This window comes from Trichechus manatus, unplaced genomic scaffold (genome assembly GCF_000243295.1).
Source record: "Trichechus manatus latirostris isolate Lorelei unplaced genomic scaffold, TriManLat1.0 scaffold00007, whole genome shotgun sequence".
Lineage (NCBI taxonomy): Eukaryota > Metazoa > Chordata > Mammalia > Sirenia > Trichechidae > Trichechus > Trichechus manatus.
The window spans coordinates 12045673-12063889 of NW_004443943.1; the positions used below are offsets into that span (position 1 = coordinate 12045673).

Below are 18217 nucleotides of genomic sequence, written 5' to 3' on the forward strand. Positions count from 1 at the left end.
CAAAAGGTTGGCAGTTTGAATCCACCAGCCACTCCTTGGAAACCCTATGGGGCAGTTCTACTCTGTCCTATAGGGTTGCTATGAGTTGGAATCAACTGGACAGCAAAGGTTCGTTTTGTTTTTTTTTTAATACTATACATTACAGTAAATAGATACCATGTCTTTAATAAATACAGAGATAACCCACATTGATAAGCATCTGTGGTGATTACAGGATTAATAAAGCTTTCAAATTCTGAAGGGATAGCTTAAGGATAGAAGTGAGAACACCAGTTATAAAAGAGGTGGCTCTAAAAAGCTGACACCAGTCCCTGATGACAGGATAAGTTTACTTTAATTTTTGCTGTGCTGCATCTGTAAGGGTAGAATCCAGATACTACAGCCTGATCTGTGTCTCTCTTTTGAAATGCAGTGAAAGCATGATCAGCTAATTTGACAACAGGCAAATTTAAATGAATCTATTACGACCTGAGGGGTCTGGGGTGGATGAGTGAAACTCTTCATTATACTCCCTAGTCACATACATATATCTGAAGGTGGAGAGGGGGGTAGTATATAGTATGCTAAGTATACCAAGTATGAAGGAAGTTTTAAACTGTGCTTATATCAATACTTTGTCAGCAACCACATCTTATACTACTATAGATGACAGAATCAGTAGATAATTTAAAACAAGGCAACATGAGCAAAATCCTCCCTTCCTTTAAAAAACTCCTATAATTTTCCTTTCTATAGAAGAGTGTCATTATAAAAACAGAGAAAACCTTTAAGCATATATAAATGTCCCTACTAAGTGCTCTTATAGCATTCCATATTTCCCCTTATTAAATAACACCACAATCAGCAATTTAATTGCTGCAGTTCTTATTAGATTTTAAATTTCTCAAGGGGAGAGAACATATCTTCTGCTTTGTTTCTCTATGCCTAGTACATGCCTGGCATATCTTAATTAAAAAAGTGAATATAATCAATTCCCTACAATAATGATGTGCTGTCCTTGGAAGACGGAGATGACACTACCAGCCTGTCACTAGATTGACACGTGCTTTGTATATTAAAATATGTGTACCTTGTCCCTTTTACTTTTTTGCTTTCTCCTCCTTGGATTCAACTGCACAAATTTTCAAGGTACCTGATTGACCAAGGCGGTATAGTCTGTAGTCCTAAGGTAAGTCTAACTATGCAATACACACAATAGAAACAATCTGTTTTTAAAAGTAAAATTGAAATTCTAATGAGTAGTACAAGTGATATGAGAGAGATGCATTTATATTGATTCCTTTATTATGGTTTTCAAACTTTTTTGACTCTAGTCCACATTAAAAAATACGTTTTCATTATACCCAGCATACACACACACACACACACAAAAAAAAAAAAATTAAAAAACAATACTATTGCATATAATGCACTCAGAAATAACAAAGATACTGGTTATGACCCACTGAATGGATTTCATGATCCCCTAGTGGTTTATAACTCATAGTTTAAAAAACACTCTAAAGGTCTACTGTTTTATAATAATCCCAGCAGTCTATTCTTTTAAATTATTATTTTCCTTGGGGTCTTTTTAACAATCTTGAACCTATGTCTCTCAGTCTTTGCTAACTTTCTTCTCTTGTGCAAAAGTTCCAGTCTTCTCTGCGTTTAAAACGTCCACTTTCTGCAAGAGTATGTACAGATGACAGCACCTTATGGACTGACAATGGCTGCATCTCTCTAATTGTTTCTGGCTCTTTCCTCAACCAGTTAGGAGTCAAATTGCCCAGTGTTTGGCTCTTGGATGTATTTGGGGAATAGTGATCATGTCAGCTCACAGCAGGAGGACAATATAGCATTGTGTTGGCAGAATTTATTGTATGTGATTACCACAAAGCTGGAATTTAAAGAATGTCATGACTTTTATTTCTAAAAGTTAATGAAACCATGTCAATAGAACTTGTAATGTAAAAATACTGCTATTTGGAGAGACTGTCAAATCTGTGACTTCCAGTTCTCAAAAGTACCTCTATTTTTGCCTGTAGCTTATTCTCTTTTGTGGTGCATTCAGTTTTACAATATACACTTCTACCATATTACCGATGTAATGTCAGTACTCTATGACAGATGTTCGTTTTACCTGGAATCTGTTTCTGTGTTGTCTAAATACAATGCCATGTTTTACTACTATAACCCAAGGGGTTATATGACTAGAAAGAAAATTCATTGTACTATAACTAAGTAATTACATTTGAGGCTATTACAGTAACTTAGCATCTAATGTTAAAAAAAAAAAAAAAAAAAGCCAGTCAACAATGTGTGGTACAAACCAAGGCTGAGTGTTTTCCCCACTTTGGCATATCTACTAACTCTCTCGTCTTAAGACAACAAAGTTTCAGCATCCTCATGAGCCAGATTCTCCCAGTGAATAATTGCCCATAATGCTGAGAATTCTGGTCCTTTGAAGGAGTAAATATGATTTTTCTAAATTTTGAGTAATAAAGAGACTCTTAGAATCTTAATTAATTACAGATAAATGATTTTACATAATTTGGTTTTATTCTAGTATTTAAATTAATCAAATTTTGGCAAACTCTGTCCTTGTGGAGTTTAAAGTCTTATCAAATGCCAATTGTAACACTTTTATTGCACTTAAACTTTTCTCCTGGGAGGGAAATTGTAGGAAAGTAAGGCTCATTTTTCATGTTTGATAATATTATATGCCTGATACTAATATATGTTATTGTTTTTTCTCCAATAATTTTGTATTTTTTGTCTTCTATTTATATTAATGGTTCTAAACTGGGCAATTTTACCCCATCCCCACCCCTAGGCATTTGGCAACATCTAAATTGAGTAGAAGCCAGGAATGCTACTAAACATCCTACAATGCACAGGTCCATCCACCACAACAGAGTTATCCAGCCCAAAATGTCAATAGTGCTGAGGCTGAGCAACCTTTATATGGCTCCACCACTACCACCATTAGTTGCCTTTGAATCAATTCTGACTTATAGTGACACCATGTATATCAGAGTAGAACTGTCCGGCATAGTGTTTACAATGGCTGAATTTTCAGAAGTGGATTGTCAGACCTTTCTTCCAAGGTACTTCTGGGTAGACTCGAACCTTGAACCTTTCAGTTAGCAGCTAAGCACATTAACGTTTTGCACCACCCAGGGACTGCTTTACATGGAGAGCTGTGTAATATTTCTAATATCACCAAAAAGCTCATAAAACAAGCTTATGAATACATTGATTTAGGAATAATATTTATAGGGTGGAAATTGATAGTTAAAATATGAAAAATCTAGAAGGAAATTCAGAATCTACAAATTAAATAATGTAGCATGATATATGACATTACGCTGTCTAATTCTTAAGTGCTCTGTACCAATCAAAGTATCAGAAATTTCTTATGAAATTACAGGTTGAATCATATGGAATTGCCATTTTAGTAAGACAAAACTGGTCAAATGTGGGCAATCTCTTGTGGTATAATCTAATAAAGTTAATTTCCTTTTACCTATTTCATTTTGTTTTACTTGCATAGTAACATCATTAAAACGCAAAACATTAGCAAAGCAAAATATCATAGATGATTTTATTAACAATGTAGATAAAAGGGGAATTATGTAAAGCCAATAGTATGTCTTGCCTTTCGTCATACTAAGGAATAATACGGTAAGATCTTTTTGTTTTTTTGTTTTTGAACAGTATTTATTTGGTTGTTGGGAATATATATGCTTTTTAAAGGAAGAAACACTTTTCTTTAACTTTTATGATTTCTTAATGTGGCTGGTGAATGCAATAAACAGTTGAATATAGGAGCTAGAAAAATGTGCCCCATACAATGCAATAATTTTTAATGCTATAATTTTAGATTGTATCTTTGTTTTCTTAAAAAACAGGGTAGGGGTAATCACATCTCGAAAAATGATTGAATGTTTCTCTTAGAGTCCCTTTCCTTACACTCCCTCCTTGCTCCTCTATACAGGTAGTCCTCGACTTACTTACAACGTACTCGCGTTACAATGAACTGCACTTACCACCATCCTTTTTTTTGTACGTCTTATCGTTAGTAATATGTACTACATAAAATGTTGCATCACTAAATTTGCTCATGTTATCACTCTCAGATGTAATGTTTCCAACACCCAAAGACAAAGATAGAATTTATAAAGATACTGATAATTTAAAAAAATAATGAAAACTAAAAAAAAGAAAAAATGTGGTCAGAACTTACGTCAGAACTGACTTACAACAGAGTAGTCATCTGAATAGAACCCCACTGTAAGTTGGGGACTACTTCTTGTATACATGGGCATATAAGGTTATTGTTCTGGTCACACATGTCAGTGTAGAAGGGAATAATAATCAATATATATGTCAACCAAATCAAACCTGTTGCTGTTGAGTTGATTCCAACTCATAGCGACCCAATAGGACAGAGTAGAACTGCCCTATAGAGTTTCCAAGGAGCGCCTGGTGGATTCGAACTGCCAAACTTTTGGTTACAGCCTTCTGAAAAACAGGGCTGATATACTCTCCTACTTCATGCTGTCACTCAGAAAAGCACTGTTTGTCATTTTGTCCATGTTTAACAAGATGTTATCTCTTCAATGGCCTTTTTATATCTCAAGGAAACTTTTTGGAGTCCATTTGAAATTTAAAAAGTTGGTATATACGCCCTGACAGGGAACACAACAGAGAGTCCCTGATGCAGCAGGAGAAAGGTGGGGTGCAAAACTCAAATTCTAGTAAGAAGACCAGACTTAATGGTCTGACTGAGACTGGAGGAGCCCTGAAAAGCATGGCCCCTGGATTCTTTATCAGCCCAGAACTAAAACAATTTCCAAGGCCAACGCTTCAGACAAGGATTGGTCTGGACTGTGGGACATAAAGCGATGCTTGTGAGCAGCGTGCCTCTTAGCACAAATGGAATGCAAGAGATTAAACGGGTAGCTTCTGTTTGGAGGTAAGATGGGAAGGCAGAGAGGGCTAGGAGCTGGTTGAACGGACTTGGGGAATCAGGGGTGGAAAGGAGGAGTGTGCTGTCACAGTCAGGGGAGAGCAATTAGGGTCACATAACAATGTATGTGTAACTTTTTGTATGGGAGACTAACTTGAAAAGTAAACTTCACTTAAACTACAACAATTCTAAAAAAAAGAGAAGTAACAAAAAGATTGGTATACAGTCTACAGCATACTCATCATCCTTAATTTATTTGTTCAAATAATCTAATAAAGTTAAGAGGCTATGGGAGAGGGAAAACAAGAACCCCATTCAAAGAAATCTCCAAGAATAATCTGCTCACTGGCATGGTGGCTTAGGAAAGCAGCTCCTCGACCAATATTATTTTCAGTAAAATTTACCAAATTGTGACATTTTGACAAGCCAAATTTACTAACATAATAAGTATACTGTGCTGAAAAAAATTTCAGGGCCATTGAACAAAAAACTTAGAAAAACTGATGAGGGACTACTTATAGATCCAATGTGTCCTATTCTTCTATGTGCTGAAACTGAAAGTGGTTTTAAAGTAATCATTTTAGGAAGCTGCTTTATCCCCTTTCAAGGTCATTAGGATTATTATGATTCAGTATGATCCACTGGTAACTTATTTAAGTTGCCTAAAATGTTCATACAGTTTCTGAATATTAGAGTAATAGCTTTTGTTTTATGTCTCTACATATTTGCTATGTTAGGGAATAGGCTGCTTGCCTGAAGTAATTAACGCAGTTTATAAAGTTGACTAATTCCTACAATTTGTGCATTGGGGGAAACTGATGTGATATACACCAATGGCTGTGAGCAACAGCCTTGCTTCAATCCTATCATATCTCATCTCTTTCAAACAACAACTTAAAGATGTAAATTAATATGGTGTATTTTGTTCATTGTATCAAAACTATTTATGCTGCCATTCTAGTTTATGATTTAAAAATCATTTCTTTCTAAAAGGATTCATGAGGGAAATATTAGTAAAATATTTTCCAGTTTGAAAGAAACTCTATAATTTTCTAATGGCATTTTATTGAAAGATAGCCTGGCTTATTATCATATCTAAATGTCACATTGGCAAGAGAAAATTGTATGTATAATGATGAAAATGAAAAATGGTCTGTTTCTAAAGGCTAATTTATTAACTGCTAAGAGTTATCACAACACACCTCAAGTAAAACCACATGAATTTGTTGTAAATACTTTGAATAAAGTAAGCACTAACAGCAGTACTTCCATATTCAAAGAGGAAAGAAATATAACTCGGTGACCTTTGTTATAATATAGACCCACAAATTATTCCATGATCCTTCAGATTCTCTTTTCTGTTGATGACCACAAAGATGTCTTCATTATGAATTTAGGTAAAAATATTGTTTCTATAAAAGGGAATTGTGCTTCTGAAGGAATGCCTTGTTAACTTCCATATTCTAAGCATCTTAAAAGCCTAAGTCTAAAAACTAGAAAGGATTTCAAGATTGTCATTTTTAAAGGCTAGGAAACAGGCCCAGAGGGGTTAGGGTGCTTGCTCAAGGTCACATGAAGTCCCAACTCCCAGGCAATGTTCCTCACACTGTGTACATACAGCACTGCCAGGGGGACGGATTTCAGCACTGAGCCATGAGTCTTGCTCTCACTAGATTCAAAGGCCCAATGAATGGGCCAACCTGATATGTAAAGCAGGATTAGAATTATGTCATGTGCTATCTTCACTCCAATGAGGGAGACTGCCTTCACAGGAGAAGAAAAGGCATGTTAGCCAAAGATTTTTTTTAATTGAAACCGCTGAGCACACAGAGGGATACACTTATTATTCCCTTCTCCTTTTTAATAAATACTCTATCACAGCCAGGCTCTCGGACATCAGCATACAGAAAAGACACATACACTGGGCGGTTCTCTTTTCTATGAACATCTAAGGTTTCAGAAAGCCCGACCTCATTACCATGCGGGACCAAATTATCCTTAGGATTTAAAGAGCCCCTTATGTTTTGAAAGTAATTTTCAATTGTTAACGAATATGACAATGGTGGGAAGGCATCATCCTTCCTTTTCAGAAAAAGGAAACGGAATCACAGTAATCAAATGGCTTGTCTGTGTCCACCCAGAAAGTCGGCAGCACAGAATTTTCAATTATTTTTAGTCCTCTGCTCTGTCAATTAGAAAAGATTGTATGCAATGACATACTGGGATTCACCTTTATAAAGTCTTGCTACCTAGGGAGTCTTAAAGATAAATGCTGCAGAGAATAAATTAGCAAATGGCCTTTGAGAGTTTTAAATTTTTTAATGAAACAAACAAACAAAACAAAGATTATCAGGGTAAAAGCTACTTGGCCTTGGATAGAGGGTTTTTTTTTTTTTTTTTTTTTTTTTTGAGAGAGCCACCAAATAAGTCTCACTACACTTGAATGAGAAATTTACCTTGATGCTCTTCATAGTCACAAGAAGCCCACTGAAGTATTTATCTGTTAGCACTGATGGCCTTAGAAACTGTTCTATACCTCTTCACAGACTGATTACATGTACTGGAATTTGAAAAGCAAACAACTCTTGCAAGGCTGGAAGCCAACTTATTAGTTCAGGGCAAACTGCTGCAAATTTTTCAAGTTTCCCATCCTTTGCCCTGCAGTAAAGTGGAAAATAATTTTTATTGCCCAGAGAATGGGGCTGTTCTCTGACTACTCGGCCCTAGGATTGGTCAGCAAGTTCTAATTCTGGTTGAGGGCTATTTCATAATGTCATTCTCAGTGTTCTTTCGATTTAATCGGCGTAGAGTTCCCATTTTGGAACAGGATATTGCTCACTTGAATTCCTTCCATAGGATGAAAAAAAAAAAAAAAACAATTTTCCAGGCTCATTTCCCTGAGAATTGATTAGATCAAGACCAAGTTGTTTTAAGTAAATTGTTGATAAGATTGTGGGAATACTAAGATCTTTAAAATGCCTGGCAGAAAAACACTACTAAGAAAGGCCAAAATTTCAAAGTCTGGGTGTTCAAAAGAACAACCCCCTGTGTACTCAATTGTGCATTGAAAATCTCATGTTTGTTAGATGCTAGATGACCCTAGGGCATTTCAGAAGATGTTACCAAACAATACAGACATCGGTTCAATTTGCGTAGCTTTGTATGCTTTGAGATGCATTTAATGAGTGAATTTTCAAAGGCCTGAGCAACAGTCCTTGGTTCCCTCTGCATGCCAAAGAGCACAGAGCAACCACCCCATGACAAGCAGAGTGAGCAACCAAAAGGTTGTCTCTGCTAACGAAATATAATGAGAGAACATCTTTTACTGCTGTCACATTGTGCCAAATTACAAGGCTCAGCACCAAAAGTAATGCTGAAAATATCAGACAGACTGAAATGTTCCTTTGCAAATGAACTTGTAAACAGAAGAGGGGCTTTAAATCAATGAGGACTAATTATGGAAATAGGAGTAAAATATTTATTTGAGCTATTCCATTGAAAGGCCAATGAGTGGTCCCTAAACAAAACAAAACAAAAAAACCAAATCTTTTGCCATCAAGTGGATTCTGACTCAGCAACCCTACGTAAGCAATAATATTTCTAGTTCTTGCCAAGAATCAGGGGAAGTGAGAGATGGAATGACTGTGGCACTTCCTTGTTTAAGGGCAATAAATCAGGGCCAACCTTGGTACCTCTGATTCTTTTGGGCATCACTCTTTTCTCCTCCACTGATGATAAGGACCCTACCATAGTTTCAATCTTTCTTATTTACTTTTATTTTTCTTTCTTATGTGAATCTATTATATAAATGTCCTCTTTTTGGAACAAGGAAGAGAATATCTGAACATATTGTGGTGCATGGTGGGAAGAGTATGGCAGGACAAAACAGTGAATCCAAGGTGGGTCTTTATTAAATCTTTGACAAATTTTTGCCTTCTCGCTCATTGAGCCTCTTTCCTCTCTGTGACCAGAGGGAGGCACGGGTTATCACTAGAGGAAAGGGAGATAACGTACAAATTTATGCTACAATGTTTGGAAATTCTCCTCTTAGGAATTTACTATTTTTAAAGGTTCTTTAGAGAGAGGACAATACTTAAACTGAAAGGAACACTTAGCTAGTGTAAGATAGAAAGGTGAAGACCTTCTCGACCACGAAATCACATCACAAAATGATGTAAACCTTATCTGTGGAGATGGTCTGATTCCTTTCCTTATAAGGGAAGTTCTGTCTTTCTCTGTGAAAATCAAAAGGACCTGAGACCCACAACACTCTGTCTTATTCTCTTTCCTATACCATTACCCTTTCCTTCTCTACTACATTTAACATGCTCACCTCTCTCTCACCATTAAAGATATATAATTATCCATTGTATATTTCTGGCTATTTTCCTTGAAATTTCTTATAGCATTTGTATAAGCTCATCGGCTCTTATTTCTTCAAATCTGATTCATTTTCAACCCAAGTTAGAATGGCTACATCCCTATCACTCCATCCTAGGATGCCAACAAACCAGTGGGTTGCTAAATCTGACTGGCATTTGTTTAACTTATGAGAACTCTTAACAGCATACAACATTGCTGTTTATATCCCTCCCATTCCTGAAACAGACTACTCTACCCTTAACTTCTTTGTTTGATGCCATGTGAATCTGGTTTTCCTTCTACCTGTCTCTCTCAACCTCCCATTCTCAGTTCTTTATTCTTCTTTTTTTTTTTTGCTATATGCCTCTTTTCCTGGCTTTTCAGTGCTGAAACTTGTCAGCAATCAATCCTTAAAGTTGTGTTCCTCTCATTCTCTACTTTCTATCTTATCCACAGCTTCAATTAGGATCTCCCATCTATATGTTGATTATTCTCAAATTAATACCAACCCCTTCTCTGAGCTCCAGACCTACTTAGCCATGTCTCAAAGCACTTCATATTTAATCTATCCAAAAAATCAACTCAAGATCACTCTACTCTCATACTCTCCAAACCTAGTAACCATGCAATCATCTCCAATCTTAGTGAATGTCATCAATTCCCCCTCATATCCAGATCAAAAATCCTTACATCATCTTTGAATTCTCTCCCTTTCATTACCAATAGCCATTTCCTTAAAAAAAAAACCTCTTGACTTTACCTCATAAATATCTCTTAAATACTCCTCTCTTCTCATTGGCCCTCACTCTAGTCCTATCTGTCATCAGCTTTTATCTGGAATATGTTCCAGTTGTTCTTCCTGCTTTCACTTTACACCTCTCCAATCACAAGAGTTTCCAATTGTAAACTAATTCATAACATTTGCCCGGCGAGAAGACTGAAGTAATTTCCTAAAATCCTTAACATGACCTATCATGTCTTGCAAGATTTGGCTTCTGCCATTCTCTCCTATCTCATTTCTTTCTCTTACTTTCTAGGTCCCAGCCATACTGGTATTTTGGTTCACTGTATATGTAATACTGTTTCTTATGTTGGGGTCTTTGTCCATGTACTTGATCTGTCTGCAATGATCTCCACACCTCCTTCCCTGGCTTTGTTGCTGTTGTTGGTTTCCATCGAGTTGGCTCTGACTCGTGGTGATCTTAGGTATAACAGAAGGAAACGTTGTGTGGTCCTGAGCCATCTTCATGATCTTTGATACGTGTGTCAATGACACAATGCTATTGTGTCAATGCATCTCATAGAGCGTTTCCCTGATTTTCACTTGCCTTCTACTTTAACATATATAATATCCTTCTCTAGTGATTGGTCTTTCCTGATTACATGTCCAAAGTAAGCAAGACTGTTTTGTCATCCTTTAATTCTTGCCTAGCCAGCACCAGCTAATTCTTCAGAATTCAGTTCAAATCTAGTTCAAATACCACTTCCTCAGGGAAGCCTTCCCAGAATGATTAATGTGTGTCTATCTACCCCACTGGACCATGAGCTTCATGAAGACAAGGACCATGTATATTTTATTCATTCTTTATATGCAGCATTTTATAGGCACTCAGAAAAATAATTGTTGGATTGTTGTTAGTTGCCGTAGTTGATTCCGACTCATGGTGACCAGATGTGATGCAGAGTAGAACTGCTCCATAGGGTTTTCAAGGTTGTGATCTTTTGGAAGCAGCTCGCCAGGCTGTCTTCTGAAGCACAACTTGGTGGGTTTGAACTGCCAACCTTTCAGGTAGTTTTCCAGCACTTAACCATTTAGGCCACCCAGGGACTCCATTTGTTGAATGAAATGTATGAAAATGAAGAAATGTATAAACATGGATGATGTTGGTACATGAGGGGCTAGAGAGTCTTTAAAGCTGTATGAATGTCAAGTGATGTTGTAGATTTAAAAACATGACCATGCTCATTTAGAGGCTTTACAAACAAATTGACATGAAAAAAAGTTCCTCATGGAGAACAATATTGAGTATCATCAACTTAGATCATAACTAAATGCACTTAGGAATTATGTTTATAGAGCTGTCAGAGGTTCCCCACTGGAGTGCTTAGATATGGATCTCTTCAGCCTTCAAGGCAGCAGGGTAGAGCCTATGGCAGCTGAACCAAATGGTGCAATATGTTGTACCCATTTTCTGTGAGTGATACAACATAAAATAGTTTGGAAAACACTGCTAGCTGGGACCAGTTTAAAGGTGTTTTGTTCTTGGGTGCTGTTGTTTTAAAAAAGAAGTGCTTGAGATCTTCAAATGCACAATGGAATCAACAAGGCTATAACTTGAATCCATCTAGAATGCTGTTTTCATTCATTGTGTTATCATGCCACCATTACAATGATGTTTTTGAAGAGTACTTTAATCGTATTATAAGTGTTTATGATATGATGGATGTTAAATGGAAAAAAAAAACAAAGAACAAAACTGTAAATGCACTCTAAGAACAACTGTGAAACATAAAGATAGTTAATAGCAGTTGTGCTTGGTTGGTTTAGATTGTAGTTTTCTTTTTCTATCTTGCCAAATTGTATCTGTTAATAATTACAATATACATATTTTAATAAAAAATACATGTCATTATAAATAAGACACTGATTTTTTAAATTTTCTGGTTTATTCCCCACTCTGTGGCATATGTAAATCACCTTATGAGTGCAACCTTTATACTAAACACTATTAAAATAAAGAATAATGAATAACAGGCTAAGTTGAAAAATATATTTTGAGGCTGTTTATTCAGAGAAAGAACTGTTTTGACTATAACTCTGAGTACAGTATTCATCAATTAAGACATCAATGATCGTATAACTTGAAAATATTTCATTTAAGAAATAGTCTGTATTCATATGCCAGGAACACTTAAAATAATAAAATAAAACATTTGCTTTTTCTACTTGATAATTCTGAATGGATATGTTTTTTATAAGACAAGACATAAATAGGGAGACAGGACGCTATACCCAAACCGTGTTATTTCATAATAATGATCATAACTTATTCTTAGAACTAAGTGGTAAAAAAAAAAAAAATTGAATTACACATCAATCTCCCTACTAGATAGTAAGATCCTTAGTATTAGAAAATTTGTTTTCTATTTGGTATGCACATTATAAAGCACAATACCTAGTTCATCACAAGTAATTTCTTAATGTTTACTGAATGAATGAATACATATTCTCAAAGGAAAATGATGTGTACCTTTTATCAAATGTGCTTCTTGCTCAAAATAAGGGTTAACGATCCTTAACTCTGATCTGACATACTCTCTTCTAACATCTTTGTGATTATAACTTCATACTTTAAAAAGAGAAGCCCTTAGTGGATAATTAGCAGCAATCAAGAGAAGCTTAAACATGCCATAAAGGTAAAGTGTCTGTCAAGAACAATTTTTCTTCGTAGGAAATATATCTTGGGAGACAGGCTGAGGGCACATATCCAACAGTAGAGGAGGTCTGAGAACCATTTCACTGGAATACATCTCTCAAGCCAATCTTCCTAGACCAGCCACTGTGTCCAATGAAGGGGCGTTTTTTTTTTTTTTTTTGTTTTGTTTTGTTTTGTTTTGTTTTTAATGAAAGAAATGGTCTGTACATTTTGTGGAATCATTCTGCTATTGAGCCTGATTATGCTAATAGCTAATGAGTTTCTCACAGTTGAGGTGCTAATGTCTCAGCTGACTCAAAGTTTACAGTCAATCCTACTTTTATTTTCTTCTTAATCAAATAGGGGTAGTCAGTGAGACAATACCTACAATGATTTCACAGGGATGAACAGTATGCATCATTTCAGTAGGGCTTTAAGAAATAGTATTGTGAGGATTTTGTGCAATCAAGGGGACTTTGAAAAAGTAAAACTTAACGGAGTGGTGCCGTATCAACATCTCTGTTTTAAATGGCCCAGGTTTTGTGATCTATATAGATATTTAGAGGCACTAATGGAATTATCCAAGGAGTTTAGGTCAATTAGAGCCTGTTCCTAGTCTCTGCCATGTTAGCAAAACTTACAAATCCCCTAACTACAAAGTGAAGGCACAGTGTATTTAAGGAGGAAAAATTTAATAGAGATAGACAACAATGCCAGCACAAATAGATGTTTAAACCTGTTAGCTCAACTCAAAAGCTTTCCCTGAGGAATAATTCACAGTTTGCCTTTTCTGAGTGATAGGACATCTAATTAAAAGATGCCTTCAGCTTCAGGAATCCTCAGATATTAATTATTTATTAGAAAGCTATAAAATGCTAGTACTGTAAAAGGCATAACAATAACTCCTCCAGCATTTATTTGTTTATTTGGCTATTTTGAGGAATAAAGTACACTTCACTCTCTCTAGAATTTGGACCAATTATTTTAGATGATTTTTCATCAAGTGATTCCCACTTTCTAAATAATAACCAATATTAAAGACTGTGGGCTCTACGTTCATTTGGATTTAGTATGATTTGAACAGAAAACTTCAAATTGATCTAACTCCCTTGATTTATATACAAATATAAATATAATGGCTAATTTATAATCTATCAGATTGGTAGATCAAATAGCAGTGTTTTTAAACAACAATGATGTTGTCATTTCATTGCCCTTTCTTATTCCTTAATCACAATTGAACTTTCTCCCTCTTTTTTTTTTTTTTAATACTATTTTATTGTGTTTTCGGTGAAGGTTTACACAACAGTGTAGTTTCCCATTCAACAATTTCTACACAAGTTGTTCAGTGACATTGGTTACATTCTTCACAATGTGTGAACATTCTCATTATTTCCATTCCGGTTGTTCCCTTTTCATTAATCTAGTTTCCCTGTCCCCTTACCTTATCATCTCTGTTTTAACCTTTGACCATTTGGTCTCATATAGGTGATTTTTTCAAGGAGCACAGTACTTATGGGTGATATTCATTATTTTTTGAGCCACAATTGAACTCTCTTTTAACCAAATGTTATTGTTGTTATAAAAAATATTTTTATGGATAGTCTCTAGGTTAGGTTTAATTTCATGATATGCTATCAAAGTAAGAGAACTTTGCCTGTATAATATTAAAGACTGCTTGCTCAGGTAAAATTAGTTTTATATAATTGATAATGAAATAATTGTAAATCCAGCCATATCAAGAATTTAGGGTATATTTCTAATGATTACTTCTACCACTTTTATAGCCCTTTATAATTTGCAAAGTGGTTTTACATACTACATTCAGCTAATCTTGGAAATACTGTTTTAGAGGTGAGGTACCTGCAGGGCTTCAAACTGGTTCAGTCTGGTTTGACTCCCTGCTGAGAATTTGCCCTTCCACCCCAGATATATTGAATCAGAATTTACATTTTAACAAGATCCCCAAGTGATTCTTGTGTATACATAAGATTCAGTATATCTGGGGGTGGAAATGCAAATTCTCAGCAGGGGGTCAAACTAGACTAAATCGGTTCCAAGCTCTAGACACCTGAGAAGGAGAGACAGGTGTTAAAGGTCATGATCAAGACCACTTGGGTGGGAATGACAGAGACAGGGGCAGAACCCGAAGCTTCTGGACTTCATTCAGGGTCATATTTTGCATACTGATAAACTTTCTTCCAATGTGAAGAATTGTCACCACAACTGGCCAGTATTCATGAGATGCAGACACAGTTATTTTTATAAAGCTAATAGCTCACTGAGAAAGATATACCTAATTCACAATTACATTCTGATCACTGACCAACTGTAAGCCAATGACCAGTCTTGACTTTGGGTGGAGTAAATAGGAGTTATACAAAAGCCTCCTTAGCAGAATCTAAGAGTTAATAGGGACAGAAATAGATCAAAGCAGCAAGAGTACACTAATGTAAAAGACCTCCGGCTTTTTCTAGTAACTCTAATAAGTAGATTTTACATGGATTTTTAAAATTACCACCAGTTAGTAATTATGTATATAAAATTTACAGAATATAAAATGATACAGACAGATGATGACAGATAGATAAAGACGCAGAGAGACTGGTGGGAAGCTTAGTGAAATATATATATACACACACACATATATATATGAAAAATTATGCTTACACAAATTAGAAATCTGAGTTTTTATATAACAATAAAATACTCTTCTAGGGAGAAAGCTCACCATTAACAAAGGGAGGTTTTACAACTTATAAAATGATAAAGTACCTTAAATGGACCCCTCTGCCATCTTGGTGGTATTAGTACTAGATAATGTCAGAAACTAAAGTCTACATTTAGCACTGATGTGCATTTTAACATATTTTAGAAAATCAGAAAAATTAATACTAATCACCCCTGTATAGGCAATACTAAGTACTGTGTGAGGTTTGGTGTTAAAGTTGCCCAGTGCAATTTCTTGAGCAAATCTTGACAGAGGCACTGCTGGCATTCAACCTTAGGGTTTTAGCCTATGCCCCTCCAAAGATTAGGAGACACAAAAGCAAACTATGTAGAGAAGAAATTGTGACCGTATTTATACAGCTTCAAAAATCATGTAATTTTATTAGGTCACCATGTATTATAGACCTTACTTTTTAGTTCTAGATCAAAATTTTCAACTTCATGGATTTTCAAGGCAAAATATTTTATTTCTTTTGCTTTTTATATTACTACAAAACCAATCAACAAAATTCTGGCCCTGAATTATCTATTTACCACTAAATTCTGTCAATTTAATCCTTCAGGTGTTTTGCATGATATCAAATACTAAATTATTTTTACTTCAATTACTTCATTGAGGGAAAGATCTATATTAAAATTTAATAGAGATTAAACTTAAAAAGTAACCTAAAAGTTTTGCAGAAAATGCCAATCTCAATATAACTCAACATTTTGTCAAAATAAAGCTTTGTTTTAAGGAAAGTTATGTTCATAGATAAAATTGTATTTTGGTATACAAAACATGACAGTGGTATATTTAGTACCTAATATCATTCTGCTCATAGTTTAGTAACATCAAAGCTCAAAGTGAAGAAACAATGGATTCACATGAGGAAATATTTCTAGTGTTATTATTTTTCATACAACTTCAAAAATAACTATTGAATACAATGACCATTTATTCAGAAAGTATCTTCAGTGGGAGAAATAATGTGTTTACTTTGTTTATATTAGATTTTAAAATAGCCATCTTCCCTTGTTGAGATGATCTTCACCACAAAATTAAAGCTTCAGGTTTAAAGAGAGACACATTTACTAAGTGAGTACACTAATAATTACCTTGAATAGTTCGCCTGTTTTTCCTCTCAAGTAATTTTTTTCCTGTCAGAGTGGTGGGCTTTGTCAAGTCCAACAAAATATTTGATCCTATTTCATTTAAAAAAAATTTTTTTTAAATCAAGATTATCACCAAAGGAAAAAAAAAATGCCACCTACTTTGCTTTAGCTTCTGCATCTTCATATGCTTTATTAGAAACATCATCCAACCCTCCAATCAAATGCTTGAAAGAGCTGTAAGAGAAAAAACACAATGATTCAGGAAAATTCTCTATAAAGTAATAACAATGACAACCTAGCCAGGATTATATTGAAATAATCTAAAGGAATCTAAATAAAAATGTATTCAAACACTTAATCTAGATACATTATTATGAAACATATTAGTGATATTTCTCCTGATTAGAATATAAACTCTTTGAGGGCAGGGACCTGGTCTATCTTGTTCACCTCTATGGCTCCCAATACCCAGAACCTTATCAGGAAAAAGCAAGTCGTCAAAGAATGGAGTGGAATAAAGTCTGCAACACTTTAATTGATACATATCACAAAGTTAATAGTCATTTAATTATAATACCAAGATAACAAAATCTACCAACTATGGAATGCCAAATGTATGTCAGGTACTATCCTTTTAAATTAGTATTTGTTGCTGTCAGTTGCTGTCGAGTTGATTCTGACTCACGGCGACTCCACTTGTTACAGAGTAGAACTGCTCCATAGGATTTTCTCATACATGGAGTCACCATGAGCCGTAATTGACTCAATGGCAATAGTCTGATTTGTTTTAATTTTAATGGAAACAAATTTCCAGGCCTTCTGTGGTGCCTCTGAGTGGGTTTGAACCACCAATCTCTCAGTTAGCGATTTAGTGCAAATCATTTGTACCACCTGTTGTTGTTGTTGTGTACCTTCCAATTGAGCCCTGGTGGTGCAATGGTTAGGGGCTTGGCTACTAACTGAAATGTTGGCAGTTCGAACCCACCAGCGGCTCTGTGGGAGAAAAGACCCTGCGATTTGCTCCTGTCAAGATTACAGCCTAAGAAACCCTATGGGGCAGTTATACTCTGTCATATAGGATTGCTATGAGTTGCACCACCTCGGGACATTAAATTAGCATTTTCATACATTAATTCCAATTTTCAAACAAAGTGTAAAACACAGGCATCATTATCCCCACTTAACAAATAAGTGAAGTAATCTTGAAAGACAAAATAAATATGCAGAAGATAGGAAAATAATTAACCAGAGAGAATTAGGGAAAAATCAACACATTTTGAGGGGTAGTGAAAGAAGCTGACTTTAACATAAACCAGGAAAAGTAATGCAACTGGGTAAACTTAACCTATTCAATATCCTACTATATTTCTCAAACCGTGCATAAATATACTTTATACAGTGAAGTCTTTCATCTATTATATATATATATCTATAATATAAAATGGAGCCCTGGTTGTGCAGTAGTTAGGACTTTGGCTGCTAACCAAAAGGTTGGCAGTTTGAATCCGCCAGCTGCTCCCTGGAAACCCTATGGGGCAGTTCTACTCTGTCCTTTTGGGTTGCTATGAGTCGGAATTGACTCGACAGCAATAGGTTTGGTTTGGGTTTATAAAATAAAATATTACAGAGTCAGCAGAAAATGAATAAATAAATATACATATAT

General features: G+C 35.3%; 1 protein-coding gene across 1 annotated transcript in view; it reads right to left on the reverse strand.

Annotated features, from left to right (window-relative positions):
• PRKG1 (protein kinase cGMP-dependent 1) overlaps positions 1 to 18217 on the reverse strand; it is a 570089-nt gene that overhangs the window by 105958 nt on the left and 445914 nt on the right. Inside the window, exon 7 of the mRNA XM_023739537.1 lies at positions 16714 to 16788. Coding sequence (XP_023595305.1) covers positions 16714 to 16788 — 75 coding nt within the window. The remainder of the gene's footprint in view (positions 1 to 16713; positions 16789 to 18217) is intronic.